The 19,189-nt window shown below is 38.0% G+C and overlaps 1 protein-coding gene across 1 annotated transcript in view; it reads right to left on the bottom strand.

Moving 5' to 3' along the window:
- agps (alkylglycerone phosphate synthase) overlaps positions 1-19,189 on the bottom strand; it is an 82,849-nt gene that overhangs the window by 40,393 nt on the left and 23,267 nt on the right. The window contains exons 8-17 of the mRNA XM_062069936.1: positions 18,731-18,811; positions 16,896-17,021; positions 16,669-16,777; positions 13,429-13,556; positions 10,703-10,754; positions 9,146-9,222; positions 8,948-9,060; positions 5,022-5,091; positions 4,500-4,561; positions 1,693-1,782 (exon numbers count right to left, since the gene is read on the bottom strand). Of these exons, the coding sequence (XP_061925920.1) occupies positions 1,693-1,782; positions 4,500-4,561; positions 5,022-5,091; positions 8,948-9,060; positions 9,146-9,222; positions 10,703-10,754; positions 13,429-13,556; positions 16,669-16,777; positions 16,896-17,021; positions 18,731-18,811 (908 nt within the window). The remainder of the gene's footprint in view (positions 1-1,692; positions 1,783-4,499; positions 4,562-5,021; positions 5,092-8,947; positions 9,061-9,145; positions 9,223-10,702; positions 10,755-13,428; positions 13,557-16,668; positions 16,778-16,895; positions 17,022-18,730; positions 18,812-19,189) is intronic.

The raw sequence follows: 19,189 nt of genomic DNA, 5'->3' as shown, positions 1-19,189 counted from the left end.
TGTTCTACCAACCAAGCCACGCCACCCCACTGAAAGGCATTGATTGGCATCTGGCGATCACATACTTTTCTACTAAAATTGGCCAATAATGATCAGTGGCAAATAGATTGGAGCACCAAAGCAACATCTTCTTTTCCTCATCTTTCCTTGATGCAGAGAATGTAACATTGACGGCGTGGCGCGGTTGGGAGAGTGGCCGTGCCAGCAACCTGGGGGTTCCTGGTTTGATCCCACGTCCGTTGTGTCCTTGAGCAAGACAATTCACCCTTGGTCCTGATGGGTCGTGGTTAGGGCCGTGCATGGCAGCTCCCGCCATCAGTGTGTGAATGGGTGAATGTGGTAATAGTGTTAAAGCGTTTTGAGTACCTTGAAGAAGGTATATATATATATATAGATATATCAAATATACTCAATATATCGCGGGTTTGTCTATGTGCGATATAGAAAATGACTATCGTGATCTTCGAGTATACGTTCTCACGCAGTTGCTTTTAGCTGCGGGCATTACACTACAGGCGTTTCTCACTCTTTCTTGTCTCTCCTTCTCACAGAGACATAAAACAAGCACCTTGTTACATACGTCACATTCTGTCGCCCGTGCAACGTCATACGCTCTCGCGGAGCAGAGAGGTAGCAGCATAGGTAACGTTAGCTGTGGTGCTAACGGAGCGGTGCTAGTGGAAATACGAAAGAGAGAAGGTGCGAATCTGGTAACAAATGAAGGAAGAATAATTAATTCCCAAGAAAAACAGCATGGGGTCCATCGTCTGGCGGTGGTTTGGCTTCAAGAAGGGAAGATGTTGAACAGACAACCGTAATATGTCAAGTATGCGGCAGAAGCGTTGCTACAAAAAGTAGCAGCACTGCTAATTTGTAGCATAATTTGAAAAGTAACCCGCTAGAGAATGAGGATTGCTTGAAACTCCGCATGTCAACATCTCTGTTCGATGCCACACCCACAAAATGCAGAAGCAACCATTTCCACATCAACACCGTATGAAAAAAATAGTCAACAACAGAAGGAGATAACGTCCGCAGTAACCTACCACATAGCGAAGGACATGCACTATTTGATTTCCTATTATGCAGCTCAGTTTTATTTGACAGTTATTAAAATATCTTGTGTGACATCATGCACAAAAGGGCACTGATAGGTTGTTTTAAAATGTCACTGAAAATCTTGCACTTTCTGTTTTGGAAATGACACGAATGTTTGTGCCACTGCTTAATAACTGTTTAATAAATACAGTTTTGCTAAATTGACTTAGTTGGGATTTCCCTCTCTGCATGAAAGTTTAAAATGAATATATATTAATGCAGTATGAACAAGAATGTTGTAATGTAGACACATAGAATCATCACACTGCTGTGATTATATGCATCAAGTGTTCATTCAAGGCTAAGGCAAAATATCCAGATATATAAAGTGTATCTTGACATGGCCTAAAAATATCGAGATATTAATAAAAGGCCATATCGCCCAGCCCTACCTTGAAGGTAGAAAAGCGCTATACAAGTATAACCCATTTACCATAGACATATTTAGCCATCCCAGCCCCAAATAAATACAAATACAACTGCTACTTTAGCTGATCAGAGACTTTGTAAAGCATCTTCATGTCAAATAATCAAAAACTGCTTGTCAAAATGTCACTGATATTGGTAGGGTCATGAGAAAATCCCAAATGTTACCTGCATGTGGCTAATGGCGGAAACTGGACTCCTTTGTCTTTACACTCCTTGATGATGCGAGCTTTTACATTCCGGCAAATATCCAAAACCCTGCAAGTGAGAGAAAAAGTGAGACACTTGGCACTCAACAAAATTCTAAATATCTTTGTTGTGTTAAACATTTTGGGCCATTTATTGCACATATATATATAATACAAAAAAGAAGGAGCCCAAGAAAGAGGAGGTAGATTCAGATGGAGAACACTACACGAGCGGTTCTCATTGGTGCGGAAATGGCCGCCAGCTCTAGGCATGTTTAGCCATGTGGAGGATGGCAAGGTGGATGGGTAATGAGCCAAACCTATGTGCTCGCCTCGGTCACTTGCTCTCTTCATCTCTCCCGTCAGGCATGTTACACAACAGGGAGCGTTGCATGCGACAATGACAACAAGGATAGCTTGCCGCAGTCGGTGAGACTTGTACCAGTGGCTCATGTTGCATTAATGGAAGAGTTTGAACCAATATTTATGCATGACGTCCCACGAGACATCAATCAGCTTACTACAATAGACTTCGGTTCAGTAAGCATCACAAATTAACATGATGTGTATGCTGAACAAGGGGTGTTAAGAAAAGAAGCGCATCCAACAAAAGAGACATGATAAATGCATTTCACTGACAGCGGCTAACTTATTTTTGCACTTACATGCCAGTTAAGGAAGATGGCAACGGTTTAACCCTAGAACTGTTCATTTCTAGGTCCATTATTATATACTGTATAGGGCATGATATGTTTCAGCATGTGGGAGCTTGCACTAAAAAATACAGCTATCAATGGGGACCTATTATGCAAAACCAACTTTCCTTACCTATTGTACCTGTTTTTATGCATTTGGGATCTCCATAAGTCCCGAAAATTTTAAATGAACCATGGAGGTATGTTGGAGATATTTATAAAACAATCTTGCCTTCCTTCATACTTCCTCCAAGCGAGCCGTTTTAAATTTTCCCCATTAGTGGCATTTTTCTCAATTGTGAATCAGCGAATATCTCCATACATGGTAGACATTTTCCCAAAGTGCTTTGCGCGAGTCCACCATTGTAGTCCACACTGTAGTCAATAAGCCCCTTATTTTTCCTCTATCCTCTTGTTGTGGGGCAGACTGGCTCGTACATGCACATGCATCCTCCGTTGTTAACATTTTTATTACAAAATAGCGTATAGTTCGAACTTATATCTGTCAGTAGACTCGCTATGGAAGTACTAAAAACCTACAACAGGGCTGGCGGGGAGAAGATGCAGTGGAAGTGAAGGCACATAAAGAAGACCAACACAAAACGGCGCATCCTGAAGAGACAACCATAAAGCAGCTTGAAAACGGTCTGTAAAACATCATCTATGCCAGTGTTTTTCAACCTTTTTTGAGCCAAGGCACATTTTTTGCATTGAAAAAATCCGGAGGCACATCACCAGCAGAAATCATTAAAAAACAAAACTCAGTTGACAGTAAAAAGTCGTTGTCGCAATTGTTGGATATGACTTTAAAGCATAACCAAGCATGCATCACTATAGCTCTTGTCTCAAAGTAGGTGTACTGTCACGACCTGTCACATCACGCCGTGACTTATTTGGAGTTTTTTGCTGTTTTCCTGTGTGTAGTGTTTTAGTTCTTGTCTTGCGCTCCTATTTTGGTGGCTTTTTCTCTTTTTTTGGTATTTTCCTGTAGCAGTTTCATGTCTTCCTTTGAGCGATATTTCTCGCATCTACTTTGTTTTAGCAATCAAGAATATTTCAGTTGTTTTTATCCTTCTTTGTGGGGACATTGTTGATTGTCAGGTCATGTTCGGATGTACATAGTTGACGTCGTCTTTGCTCCACAGTAAGTCTTTGCTGTCGTCCAGCATTCTGTTTTTGTTTACTTTGTAGCCAGTTCAGTTTTAGTTTCGTTCTGCATAGCCATCCCTAAGATTTAATGCCTTTTTTTTTTAGGGGCACTCACATTTTGTTTATTTTTGGTTTAAGCATTAGACACCTTTTTACCTGCACGCTGCCTCCCGCTGTTTCTAACATCTAGAAAGCAATTAGCTACCAGCTGCCACCTACTGATATGAAAGAGTATTACAAGATTACTCTGCCGAGCTCTAGGCAGCACCGACACTCAACAACAACACATCATTTGCAGACTATAATTACTGGTTTGCAGAAAATATTTTTAACCCAAATAGGTGAAATTAGATCGTCTCCCACGGCACACCAGACTGTATCTCATATCACACTAATGTGCCGCGGCACAGTGGTTGAAAAACACTGATCTATGCAACATTTTGACCAAAGAACCACCATTACATGTTATGCAGACCACAAGGAAGTGTTTTACATGTAGAAAATAAAGCATAATATGACCCCTTAAAAACTACAGTAGGAAGGGGATTGACATGGCCCTATTCGTCACGGTTTACGAGACACATGAAACGTGACGAATTGGGGGGTGCACTATCTACTTAAGCCACCAGACAGCAGTACAGTGTTGAATATTTAAAAAATGTGTTTTGCGGAAATTCTAACTTTGACCACAGCATCAGTTGCTACGTAGCGTGGCGCTTTCTATCATTTACAACAGACTACATTGCAAAATGATAAACCCCCCCACCTTCCTCTCATGTAAGATCCACCCAGGAATGAGGCCATATGAATCCCTCCCTACTGTAAGAGGGGCTAAAAAGATAAGAGGCTTTAGAGTCTTCATTCAAGTAGCTGATGGAAGTACATGAAGAAATTGAGAGGGATGAGTAATGACGTGTGATGCAAAAAACAAAACATAATTTACCTGTCCCAGGGTACGGAGGTCTCAAATGACTCTCCTATCACATAGTAGTCCATTCCCAAGTCCTTTAAAAAAGAAGAACATGGACTACATTATACTTTTACTGTCTATTTAAAATTATATTCATGCACATCTAGCTATTTTTGAGACAACTACTGGAGATGGTTAACTATGACAAGGTAGGATTAATGTGTATTGGGGGCAGTCTGTTCTCTAGGTGTCAAACTAAATGATAAATAGTTTGAGTTACTTCAACACATAGAAGCGACATGAATAGATTTGACTTGTGCTTCAGCATTTAAATGTGAAAAGAAAACATCTTAATTCTCTGTAAGAAAAGAGATACACTCCAGGGTGGAAAAAGCCCTGACAATAAATGTGACCACATCAAATCAAGAGCCTTAGAGGTCACATTCTGCAGGCTTCTTGTTTTTCCTCGCTACGCTATCTCTACTGTCAGAGGCCCGGCCCACCTGCCCATCAGCACAGCCTGTGGAAAAAAAAAAAGCCAGAGCAGTGACCCACCCGGAGGTAAGCGATGACAAAGGTCAACATGTAGCCCCTCTGCCCATTGTCCTCTCCAGCTGCCAGGCCTCTGGAAAAAGATAACAGGGTTAATATTCAACAAGGCCTTCTTTGAGCTTTGTGGGCCGCTTTCACAACAGCTGCCTACGAGCCTGTCAATCCAACAATGTACAGATCAATGGAGCCGCGCTGTGAGCTTCGCCGCAGGTCATCCGCACATCGATCACCTCCAGTGTGTAATCAAATTTTCATCTAGCACCCAAACTAATCAGGCCGAGCTCATAAGAAAATCACTTTATCGATTCATGCAGCTTCCCAACACCACAAGAAAATATCCCTCACAGAGGTGCACTTATCCATCGCCGGCACTTGATTTGATGGCCATTTAGTTTAAATAATGTAATAAAGCTAAATATGTCATGTCTACCTGACAAGTTTCTGATGATGCAATTGCTGCTTATTAAAAGGTCAGTCCACCAGCTGAGCCAATAATATCAAATAGTCATAAAGAATCAATATATTGTGTTGTCTCGCCTTCTCCTTCAATGATGCACGGGGGGGAAAGTACATATTTTACTTCACAGAGCCTTCACAAATGATAATTTTAGTATCGAAGTGCAGCTATATTCTAATGGAGCACTGCACTGAATCATGCGCAGAGCTGTATCAAATTATTTTCACTATTTCATTGACCTAAATAAACTTTTTTTTTTTTTTTTTTGTCCTGTCCAGTTTCTCAGGCAAATCATATAGTTGATGTAGATGCCCATATCGGCTGTTCAGATTTACTTTACAATACTTATTTGTATTTGACTTTATTAAATGTATTTATATTATCATTTGGTGCAGCCGTGTCGCAGCAGGAGTGGATAGAAAGAGAAAAAAAGGAAGACAGAGGGGGAAATTGTGGGGACAAGACAGAGAGACAAAAACAACAATAGCAAAAACAACAACAACAATAAAGCAACATCAGCAAATACGATATGTACAAATATGATGGTAAAAGTGATAGCAAAGAAGCAGTTAGCGAAATAAATAATACAGAAATGACAATGAGCATTATTACAATACAAATGGAGCAATACAAATACCAATAGAAATAGCGCTATTGATAATGAATAATACCAATAATTTACCTCTTTTATCAACAATACAGTTGTTCAAATGCAACAACACATATACATAAAGATAACTAGAGATACAAAAGAATGCAGAAGAATGGAGGGGAAGAAAGAGAAGCAACCTATATTAACCTTGTAGATTGTTATAGTAACAATAGGTTAAGCTTTGTCAGTGTGCCATGTGTTACCCAGTTTACCCTAGGGTAACAACGTTAATTTATGTTTGATGAAACGTGATTATGTGCATGAGTGTATGTATGTACAGTATATGTACTTGTATATGTACAGAATGTGTATATGTATGTTTGTACAGTGAATGTATATGTACAGTAGGTGTATACCTAAATAAACTAAGTTCAGTAGCACTGAATGAAACCACAGTGTGGCCCACTCCATATTCCTGTTGCTTATGACAGGTCGTAATGTAGTTTTTTTTAAACAAAATAATCATGTTTTAATACAAAGGTTATTTATATTCGGCAGACAGGACGAGTGGTTGGTGTACAGATCGAGCATTCGAATCCCATTTAGGAAATTCTGTGTAGAACGTGCATGTTCAACTCATGCGCGCGTGGGGTTTTCTACACGTACTCGGGTTTCTTCCCACTTTCCACACACATTGTTAATTTAACTGGAGACTACAAATTGGCCATAGGTGCCAGTGTGAATGTTAATGTTTCTCTACGTGTGCCCTGTGATTGGCTGGTGACCAGTCCAGTGTTCACCGCTGCCAGCTAGCATACGTTTCAGCTTACCAATGACCCTAATGAGGACGAGCAATATAGAAAATGGATGGGTGGATGGTTATTATTCATATTTTACATTGAATCTGTAAAAAAAAAAAATACTGTCATAACTTCATTAGAATCAAAGAAACATACCATTTTGAATCTTGAGCACAACTTCTTTGTGTCTCTCTTACTGTTGCACAACTGAGTGTAATAATTGCTAAAATCTTTTGTGTCTGCCGTGAGGAGACATAAGTGCAAGTGATTGTTTTAAATCGGTCAAAATCATCGATGGAGCTTCCTAGTGAGCCTGATTTCCTCCAAAGACCCCATTGATCAGCACCCACAAAGGCGGGCCTGGCAGGAGGACATCCACAGGTGATCCATCACTGCAAACTAAGACAAACCGAGAAGAACAGCAAGCCCAAAACATCCTTTTCACCATTATTCATAATGTCTGGTTAAGTAAAGTGTTGTTATGACTAAGGATATAAGAGCCAAACTGCAAAAGAAAAAAAGGTAATTGCTACAAAAATCAAATACAAATAAAATTGCAACATTATGAAAAAAAATAGTCTATATAACGAAAATGAAGTATTTGAGAATAAAAATAGGAGAATTAATTTTTAGGTAAACGTCAACGTTACAGTCGGACATTTTTTTAATCCAAAAAAATCAGTAAAATATATGATGTGATATACAATTATTTTGAACACTTGTTTTTTAGAGAATATACAAACAATTGTGGTACAGCATTGACTATTTCATTGTTTATTAAACTTGTTTGCAACTTGCTCAATGTAACATTTTTCAAACTAAAAAAATATAACAAGAACACCGCCAGCTGGCCTATGTTACAATTAGTGGTTTAACCGAATATATATTATTCTAAACATCTACATTTTTCACAATTACTACTCGTACTAAATTAAAACAAAAAAACCGTGCTCAAATACGAAAGAGGGTGGGATATAACGCTTACTACACTTTGGAAAGTTAGGGCCCTCTAGGCTTTTAGCATGTAATGACGTAAACTACACCTGTACGTAACATTGATTGATTGAAACTTTTATTAGTAGATAGCACAGTACAGTACATATTCCGTACAATTGACCACTAAATGGTAACACCCGAATAAGTTTTCCAACTTGTTTAAGTCGGGGTCCACGTTAATCAATTCATGGTAAATACATACATGCATTAGCTTTTGTGTGCGTTCAGCTAATGATCGCAATTTTAGCAACTAGCGTTAGCTATTATTATATCTTTTTTCTCATGGCCCAAATAGTTTACAATAGCACTATTCATAATCATAATACCAGGGCGTATAGTGAGGGTCATTTTGTACTCCCTCATCCCAGGAAGAATGCTTTGCGGAAATCTTTTATTTATAGATCTGTATTGCTCTGGAATAACCTGCCTCAAATTCTCACCGGCATTGAAAGTAAACAGGTTTTTAAAAGGAAAGTAATATTTTATCTGAGTTTGTAAATTAGTTTGCTTGTTGATGATTTTTGTTTGGTTTTGTCTTGTGTAGTTATATTTATATGGTAATTAGTATTCTGTGACTGTAAATTTTTTGCTTGTTGATGCTTTTATTTGTTTCTGTATTGTGTAGTTATAATTATATGCTTTTACTTGTAATTGTATTGAGTTTGTGGACCCCAGGAAGACTAGTGTGTTGTTTGTTGTGGCAACCAGCTAATGGGGATCCTTAATAAAAATCTAATCATATTATTGAATATATAGATTATCGTAACAAAAACATGTTTGCAAATTGTTAGTTGCTTCTTTTGGACTGCTTTTGTATGCGTCCACGCGCTCCTTGCGCGTATGTGTTGTTGAGACTGCGGTGAGCGACAAGGCTGAACGCCAGAAAAATGTTTATTCAACATTATTAGTCATTGTGAAAAAAATAGACACTTTTAAAATTTATTTTAAAACTACCACAACCATTTATCCTCATATCGAAAGTAATGCAATCACAAGAATTGTTTTTCAATTCTTTAAAGTACAATTTTTTTTCTTTTCAGCGTGGCCCTGCCACAGGAAAACAGACAAGTGAACAACTACTAACCCAAATTTCGCGGCAATGTCATAAACTTGCTTCTCGTGCTGCAGGACCTTCTCTCGATCCCCCTCAAACAGCAGGGTGGCCACGCACAAGCGGTTCTGGTCGAAGCCTTTGAACTGAGAATTTAAGAGGCAGGTTCATTTTTCATTGGAAATACTTGTAGGGCGCCACGGACATGGAGCGCTTCCGCTCCTGTTTCACCTTGGTGATGTACAGTTTCTTCAGGCCATCCAGAAAGGAGGTGAAAAGTGACGACACCTGAGGCTTGAGGGCATGACCTGTGAAAACACAAGTTAGGAGTAAGCCATAAAGACGTGGGTCAAGAAAGAACAGAGGATTTAGTTTCTCACGTTTGTCATACTCTAATGCTCACACCTTGCAGGAATCGGAGAGAGCCGGCGAGTCAAGAGTTATATGGACTCTCAAACAAAGGGAGGAAAAATAAATGGCAACATTTGAATAGGTTTACAACGGGCCAGTGGTTGCAGGCAACAGCGACAATAAATCAGAGTCTTTCGAAAGGGAAGAGTGGTTGATGTGGGGATATCCGTCTTCCTCACACACACTTTTTTGATTTATTCCTGATTGGACGTACAAAAAGTGCCAGTGGACAAGCAGGAATGAGCGGCTGGGGCCAACGGGATCGCTATCAATCAATGGCAGGAGAAGTCACGGGTGATGTCACGCAGACTTAACAGTTCATTTATTTCTCCCTATGTATGCTTGAGTCTCTTCATCACTTAGTGTCCTAATTGTGTCCACTTCTGGGTTTGACTGTATGTTTTAACTTTTGTCGCCACCTTCACACTGTTTAATTAACTACATATCCAGAGATAGACATTGTGTATTATTTTACTCTTAATTCTCCGTCCCTTGTGCTTTGCTCCTCCCTTCTGCATAACAAGCTCAGTGACAGTGACAACAGTCTCATTTTTCATCTTGCACAAAAAGACGCTACCACATTGCACAATCGGAGAAGGACTTGTGAATGCATCAATTGCTCGTACTCAACAGCCGACATGATTAAAAGTATGAAAGAAGCCGCTAATAAGCTAGCGAACGTATCACAGAGCCAGAGTCTTAGTTATTAGTGAAAAACCTGGTCACCTCATCTTCCTTCCTTAATGCTTAGAACTGCCTACTTGGTGGAGAGCGGAAATCGAGGCGAGCTAATGAGATCCCTGGAGGCTAAGGGGAGTTTTACTGAGATGTCTGGTGATGCCAGATACATCTGGTGAGACCTTAAGGAGAAGCATCGTAAAACTTCAATGGAACTACTACTACATTTAGGCTCTGAGCAATTCTTCATCTTGTTTTAGCTCTATGGTCGTGCAGCTAACATGCAAGTAAAATAAAAACAGAATGCATGCTAGTCATTGATGATATCAGATTAAATAAATATTAAGATTAGATTTCTACTTGAAATCAACGGAAAAAAGTAATGTAAGACATAGGACTGTGAAATGTTTAACCCATGCGATTAATCACAAAACATTATCTTAATTTGATCACATATTCTCCTTACCTTGACCCTACCTTAAACAAAAAAAATGACATGCATCCAAGTAAAACATTAAAAAAAAAATTCCTGTATGTCGTTGTGACAATATTAATATTAGGGTCTTTTTTAAAGAGATTCAATTCACTGTGATTAATCGCAATTGATCAAAATGCAAATGTGTGATGAATCTGATTTTAAAAATTGTATCGTTTGACAGCACTAGTTTAAATTCAAGAATAGAAATGAACAAAACTTACCAAATTTAAATTGCTCATTATCCATAAGTCGAATAGATGCAGGAGCACATCTCTAAAAAAAAAAGAAAGAAAATGATAAACAATAAAAGGGAAAATCAATATAAAGTCAACTTTGTACGGTTATTATTATGTTGAAATTATAATAAAAACATGTTTAATAAACAATTGGAGGCAATTTACATAATCTATCTGACAAATAAAGAAGCCATTAATTTAAATTAAAAAAATAAAAATACACTGCTGAGTTTCAGCATTAATACAAAAAACTATAAAACATATATTTTTTATACTTAATAGCTTGTTTATTTTTTTCCAAAATCACCAATCATATAACAATAAATACTTTAACCGGTGGAGAAAAAAAAAGCTTGTGAAAAAAGTTTTATTTAAGGAAATGTCAAACACCTCACAATCTAATGCACAGCAGAGAGACAAGCATTCAACTTATTTTTCTAGAAACTGGCCATTTTTCTAGAAATGTCTAATTGAACAAAACTAACAAAAGAGACATAAGCGTTTGCACTATCACTATGAACTGAACATACTGATGATGTTCCATAACATTGACAATTGAATTGTTTGTGAAACTCACACTTAAAGGGGCTGTTTGCAACATTTACACAGATGTGTGGGCGCTAACTTTCACATGTTTTACTCAGTATGTCCCGTCCTTTTACGGCTTCTAAGAAGTAACGACATACTTACATATTGTACGTAACACATGCACGTGCATTAGCTTTGGGTGTTGTTAGCTAATAACAGCGATTTGGATAGCTTGTGTTAGCTGTCATTGAATCTATATTCTGTCATAACAACAACATGACTGAAAATTATTTGTTGTTTTTGTTGGACTGCTTTTGTATGTGTGCACGGGTGAGTGGCCGCCGTAAACACCAATCATTTTATTCTCGCCGATAACAAGTTTTACCACATAGAGTCATTGTGAAAAATATAGACCGTTTTAACTAGGGCTTTCAATATTAACGCGTTAACGCATGTGATTAATTTTTTAAGAATGATCGCGTTACTTTAAATTAATTAAAGTGTACATTTTGACCGGCGCCTGAAGGCAGCGTGCATTGCACGGGTAGTGATCACGTCACACACCAGTGATAGTTACAGTTTCACTTCAAAATAAACCTTGATGGAACGTTAGATAAAACTGAGGTAATTAGTTAGTATTGCAGCGACAAACTTTCTTTTCATCGGCGCAAATCAAGTTTAAAATAGCATCTTAAAATGAAACATGAACGTTCCTTGATAAATAAAAACATCCCGTATTTTGAAACAAAAGTATGTGTTCCGTATTGAGCTGTCAAGGGAACCTTGTCCCGTGTTTTTATCAAGTGAGTGGCCAACAAAGCCAATTATTTTTGTTTTCATGTTCCCGCATCAACATGAAAACAAAAAAGTGTTTCTTTAAAGTGCTCCCTTTAAAGAAAAAGGTCAATTGTAACATCGCACGCCAGTTTTGACGCAGCAGTTTTGCCACAGTTGCCAACACGCACCAAGCAGGCATCTTGTCAGTGCAGCAGATAACTAAAGTAAGTGCATAAAAGTTCAAATAGAAGTGTTCTGCTGTCTATGGATGCAATAAGCGCAATAATTATGTGAACGTGTTTCTTTCGTTTCTGATTGCAGTTGGTCCAATGTCCAGCATACGTCGTCATTCAATGAGGATATTACACATCCGGTTTGCAAGAGAAGTATGTGGCTTCAAACTATTGGTAGCATGTCAATTACTCCACTTTAATGAGCTATGAGTGTGCATGAGGCCTTTATTTAATGATAAATTACACAACATAGCAGAGGAGACCTCCTTCATAAATAAAGCACAATTGAAATGTTGCCAGTCATTTTAGTGAAACAAATACCTCACCTCTTTTGTCGTCATAGTTGTTTTCATGGAGATGAAAGTTGGGGACCTGCACTATCATAAAGCTGCACACTGAATTGATTATTTTTTAGGTTAAGCAGGACATACCTCGGTTAAAGAAATATTAATTAAAGCAGGAAATATTTATATTTTAGACAAAAAAATAAATAAAATGTGCACTTAATTCTTACTATACTCACTGTCACCAAGTTTTGAGCAAATCAATGACTTGTAGTTCAGTAAAACATTAAAAAACGTTCCCGCGTGACATCCTGACTACAAAATTGCATTTTTATCCAAATTTTAGGGTATTTTTTTTTAAAGAAAATTGTATTTATGCAAGCAAATAATAACCTGTGATTAATCATCATTAATCACAGAATTAGAGTGTGAGTAACCTGATTAAAAACAATTAATCACTTGACACAAATGTGTTCTGTTAAACCACTAATGGTAACACAAGCTGGCCGATTGTGTTCTTGACATGTTTTTTGCTTTGAAAACCGTTACTGTGAGCAAGTTGCAAACAGCCCCTTTAAGTGTGGCCAATAGTCTTTGTCTTAAGACAGGCCATGCCAGGTGTGCTATTTAACGTAACGTCTGACTGATATAATTTAAACTTTTTTCCTGTCACAATATAATTCGTAATATTTCCTCTTTAATAAAATATCTGTTATATTATTCTCATAGTATTCTTTTTTATTGTGACCCCTAATAATTATATAATTCATTATCATCAAGTGCCATAATTAATAAAAAACATGTGTTAAGTAATGTGATAAAGTAAAATAAGAACACGCTTAATTTTATATACAAGTTAGAAAAAGACATGGTGTAGTTCAATAGTTACCTGTTTGGCAACTTCTCGAAGACAAGCGACTCCCTGCTCAAAGTTAGGGAACACAACCGAACCGTATTTCTGATACTCCGGCATGGGCCGAATCTTCATTGTGACCTCGGTAACCACACCCAGGGTTCCTGTGGAAAATCACAATGAGCAATTATGAGACGTACAAACAAATAAGTTAAGTCAAGTCCAGTCATTTGTATGATTTTAGTGCTCATTGGAGCAGTCTTTTTAAAGGGCTCTGGTAAATGTCCTGAGGGTCCTTTTGGTGACCTTTGTCTCACATTTCACTAAGGTGATCTGGGTTTCAACTGGGGGGCAGCTAAGATTTATCAGCATGGAGCATGAAGAAATAAAGCATGGCTCTATCAAAGGCAGACAGGCCCTGAGCAGCAGCACATATACAGATACACATAAACCTCTGACCGACCTCACGACCCCAACAATTCTTCATTAGGTTCTGCTGCTAGAGAAGGAGCCACAGTGCATGTTTGAAAACGTCAACACATGAAATACATTCGAGATAATAGTTTGAAAACAGCACATTGAGTTTCAAAAAACCAAGACGGAACAGTCGACTGACATAAAGCATTATACACACTCTGCGGGAAGGAAGGACTTTTTTCCCAACACTGCCAACTTAAAATAGCACATTAAAACCAAACAAAGGGAGCAAGAAGTCCACATAAACGTGGATAAATGATTGTTTCGGAAAACAGATACTGTATGTAGTCTTGTAACATGAACATTGTGTTAAAGATGTTTAATAAACTATATATATATATACACACACACACACACACACACACACATACATATATACATGAATATATATACACACACTCACACACACACACACACACACACACACACACACACACACACACACACACACACACACACACACACACACACACACACACACACACACACACACACACACACACACATACATACATACATACATACATACATATATATATATATATACACACACACACACATGTATATATATGTATATATATACCCACATATATTTATACAAATATATACATACATCTATACATATTTATACACATATTTATATACATACATATACACAAATACACATACATATATACAGATAGATATACACAGATACATATACTGTATATGTATATATGTATAATACATACACACACACATACACAAATATATACACATATATATATACATATACATATATATATATATATATATATATATACATATATATATATATATATATATATATATATATACACATATACACATATATATGTGTATATGTATATACTATATATATATATATATATATATATATATTCATATATATATATATATATATATACACACTATATATATGTGTATATATATGTGTGTGTATGTATATATATATATATATATATATATATATATATATATATATATATATATATATATATATATATATACACACATATATATATATATATATATATATATACATACACATACAGTACATACATATATATAGTCGCCACCTCATCGCAGGGCCAACACAGATAGACAACATTCACACTCACATTCACACACTAGGGACAATTTAGTGTTGCCAATCAACCTATACCCAGGTGCATGTCTTTGGAGGTGGGAGGAAGCCGGAGTACCCGGAGGGAACCCACGCAGTCACGGGGAGAACATGCAAACTCCACACGGAAAGATCCCGAGCCCAGGATCGAACCCAGTATTGTGAGGCACACGTACTAACCCCTTTTCCACCGTGCTGCCTGGATTTGGTAACAAATTGCTACCATTTGTGTTTTATCTTTAACAGATGTGTGTTTTACCTGCTACATGGCTTATCTGGGTACATTTATCCAGTTGTGTTTTTAGTACTTACTAATAATGTATTTTTTTAATGCACAGACCAGGATTGGCAACCATAAATAATTTAATATTATGTTAATAAAGCTTTTTTACTACATTCTATCTAATTATTGATTATGGAAATTTGTAATTTGTTCTTTGAGTGCAACAAGAAAAACACTGTGTTTAATGCCCTTTAATTAAAATCTTAACTTTCTAAAATTGTTATTTGAGTGCAATAGGAAACATGTTTATTGTATTGTAAGATTTTCTGTTAAAATGAAGCCAAAATTGAATTTTTTTTGTAGTTCAAGTAAGCTCAAGTCAATCTAATCTAAATCCTCTCAGTGTGTATTCTGCCACACAGTTATTTTGGGCAAATGTTTAGTTGCTACTAGCAACTGTTGCGGTCACAGTTCAACTACATACTGTCACCAAACAAACAAAAAGAGATCATACCAGTGCGAATACGAATGGAATTCTTTTTCTTTTTTTTGCTAGTCTGCATGTTTCCTAGTTTTACTTTTCTCCTCCGGAACCACTCTAGCTGTAATTGCGGCTTTCATAGCAATGTGCAGGGGTAAAAGTCAAGTTCGCTATTTGTATCACCTATAATGGGCTCAGCTGCTAATCACATGTAGTGTTTTAATACAGACAGTGTCTTGAAGAGCACTTTTAGAACAAAGGGGACTCTTGTTAGAAGGCTTCTTTGGCCGGTTACATCTTTTAAGAAGCTTCAAATGTGACACAGGCTGCTCCCCAGTGGCCCACTGGAAGCATGCAGCCAAATTACCAAGGACCCTCAAGACCCTCCCACCTGAAAATAGGAGGGAGGGGCTTTTGATTCTGAGGGAGGGGAGAGCAAGAGAGAGAAGAGAGTGAGTGATGGAGGAGGTGCTTGAGTGCAGTGGAAACCATTTTACTGATTAATAGCAAGATTGGCAGGCTTTTTTTGCTCTTAATGTAAAAAATCAGACAAAAATCTTGTCCCAACAATTTTGTAACTGACCCCAAAATAAGTAGACTTTCATAATTAAAAAGGTAAGGGGTAGCAGGACCCAGAGAATAAGATGCTTCTTTATAAAAAGGATACATTTTACTTAACTGGCAAGAGAATACTGTATGTTTTGGTGAAATTTAACACAGTAATAACAGTAATAGTTTTTAGGGTTTAAAAAGTGCCTTTTAAGAATAGTAGTGGTACAGCAGTGAACAAGCTCCATCAGGGACAGGCAGGACATGGACAGAGCACTCTTCCCTCTTTGGTTAAAGTGTGAACATGAGAACTGGCCTTATGTTGCAGTTTTATCATACAGACATGACTCCACACAACTGCACACAAGCACAAACTCCCTGACACCAAAAACACAAGCAGACCTTCAGATCCCATGATGAAGTGGTGAACGTCCGGCCCCGTGGACATTCGGGGGCCCTGGCAGCTCTTCTCAATCACCCCAGATGGCGTCACCATCTTAATGTGGATAACCTATAACACGATAAGGGAAGCAAAAACTAAGTGTTTGGACATAAATATGACTCTCTGGTTTAAATGTACAAATTGGAACCAAAGCCCTATGCCATTTTACAATCTGACGGCTACGCACCAGGTCCTCAATGTTGCCATAGATGTTCTTCTTCATGCCTGATGCTCTCGTTGCAACCCAGCCCCCCACAGAGCTGAACTCCATGGAGTCCGGCTCATGGCCTGTGCAGTAGCCGGTTTCATTAAGCTGCCAAACACCAAAGGTAGAGCACCCCGCCCCCCAAAAAAGTGCCGTTAAACATAGACCACGAACAATCAACATAATTTCAGAGGTGCTGCAGAATACTACTGTTCTTGTTATGCAGCATGGCCGACATTCAAGTTCAGCTTCTCTTTTTAGTAGGTCTGTCAAAGTTAACACGATAATAACGTGTTAACTATATGCTACATTAACGGCAATCATTTTTTAACACACGATTAACGTGCATGCGTCCTGACTCCTTTTTGACCCTCGGTCCATTCCAGAGCGTTGAGAAATGTAATGGATGCTGTTGAGCAACAAACTCGAAAATAGCGTTCAGAAATCCACAAAGAAAAGCGACAATATGGAAATCTCAGAAAGCTATGGCAAGTTGTTCTCCCGACAAGAAAAGACTATTTTATCTTCAATTGCCGTGGGTCGACATAATTGGAGCAAAAGCTGCTGGCGCGCTTTGAGAGGAGGAGCTCCACGTCCGTGTTTACGTTACAGTGGAGAGCATTAATAACATAAAATGTAGACTGTTACTCAGACTGCTTTAATTGGAACTGGAATAAAAGCTCAGCAGAAAAAAGATGGAAGTCTGGAGTCACTTTTACCGGAGACTTTCGTTAAAACATGTCAAGACACCTTCTCATACCAATCACATATAACACAATAACTAAGCTTCACATCTGGTTTAACTACAATAACAATGAAAAATCGGCTTGCATACCAAAGACTATAAAAATGACTATAAAAATGGGACCCATTACCTCCCTGCTTGGCACTCAGCATCAAGGGTTGGAATTGGGGGTTAAATCACCAAAAAATGATTCCCGGGCTCGGCTACGCAGCTGCCCACTGCTCCCCTCACCTCCCAGGGGGTGATCAAGGGGATGGGTCAAATGCAGAGGACAAATTTCACCACACCTAGTGTGTGTGTGACAATCATTGGTACTTTAACTTTAACTTAACTTTAACATTACGATCATGCTTTTTCAATGATGTTTTGTAATGTTATTCTATGATATTTCTACCTAATTAAATGTAATATAGCAGATTGAAATATAATGTATATTTTTTTATAACCTGATTTGATTTATATTTTATTCTATTTTATTTCTTATCCCATTTCGGACATTTCCTGAAAGCTTCATCAAAATCTGTCCATAACTTTTTGGGTTATGTTGCTAACCAACTAACTGACAGACAGACAGGCCCCACTAATTACATATACCTCCTGGCAGGGGGGTAAATAATATACATATATAATATATAAGGAATACATATAATATAATACTTATGATGAGATACAGTTTTACTTGTTTAATTTTTTCTAATATGTGAATGATCGTTACTATTCTTATTATTTATGATACAACAGAAAAATCACATGGTTCTGTTGCATTTTAGGAAGATGTGTAGGATTTAATTTGATTAAATTTTAAGTTACCAAACACGGTCCCTTAAACATGTTACATCAAAGTTCTACTGCTGTTTGGTGGAAGAGGGACAGCAGTACATGTCCAACAACTTTCCCAAGAGGGCCTCAAAAAATGTGAATGGCTTTTAAATGCTGACACATTGTACTCCAAACAAAATAGGAATAGGAATTAGCTCTCTGCCGGTCTCTAAGCACCCTCTTGTTGCAAAGACCATTCCATAAAGCGGGAAAGCTTCATCCTGCTCTTTTCAAAGAAGCATGTCACACTCACCTGCCGCTCCAAATCCTGGCCAATGATGCCAGCTTCCACGTGGGCAGTCAAATTGTTCTCATCAATCCACAGAATGCGGTTCTGCATGGAAACAACGATGCGTTTTGTATGAATCCTTTTACAGTGAAGCTGTTAATAGTAATGCAGACTTGGTGCTGGCGTGCCCTTGTGCGTGAGATAAATGTGCTCAGCGAGGCCACAGGAGGGCTACAATAGGCAGCTCCCCAAGGTTAAGCTCAATTTAATATCTGATTTCAAATATATGTCTCTTATTTGGACCACTAAGCACTGGGCCTAGCCTTACCTGCAGGGGGTCAACACGCCTCCCTGTGCCATCAATTACACTCCAGAGGTAATAAAGTTTATGTCCCTGCTATGCTGCTTCTTTCACACACCGGAGTCGCCTCACCTCTGACCTCTGACCTCTGTGCAACAAACCGCTAGTGCCACAGCGGCCTA

The sequence above is a fragment of the Entelurus aequoreus genome, linkage group LG14 (genome assembly GCF_033978785.1).
Source record: "Entelurus aequoreus isolate RoL-2023_Sb linkage group LG14, RoL_Eaeq_v1.1, whole genome shotgun sequence".
In the NCBI taxonomy this organism is placed as follows: Eukaryota; Metazoa; Chordata; class Actinopteri; order Syngnathiformes; family Syngnathidae; genus Entelurus; species Entelurus aequoreus.
This window is presented reverse-complemented; position numbering and strand designations above follow the sequence as displayed.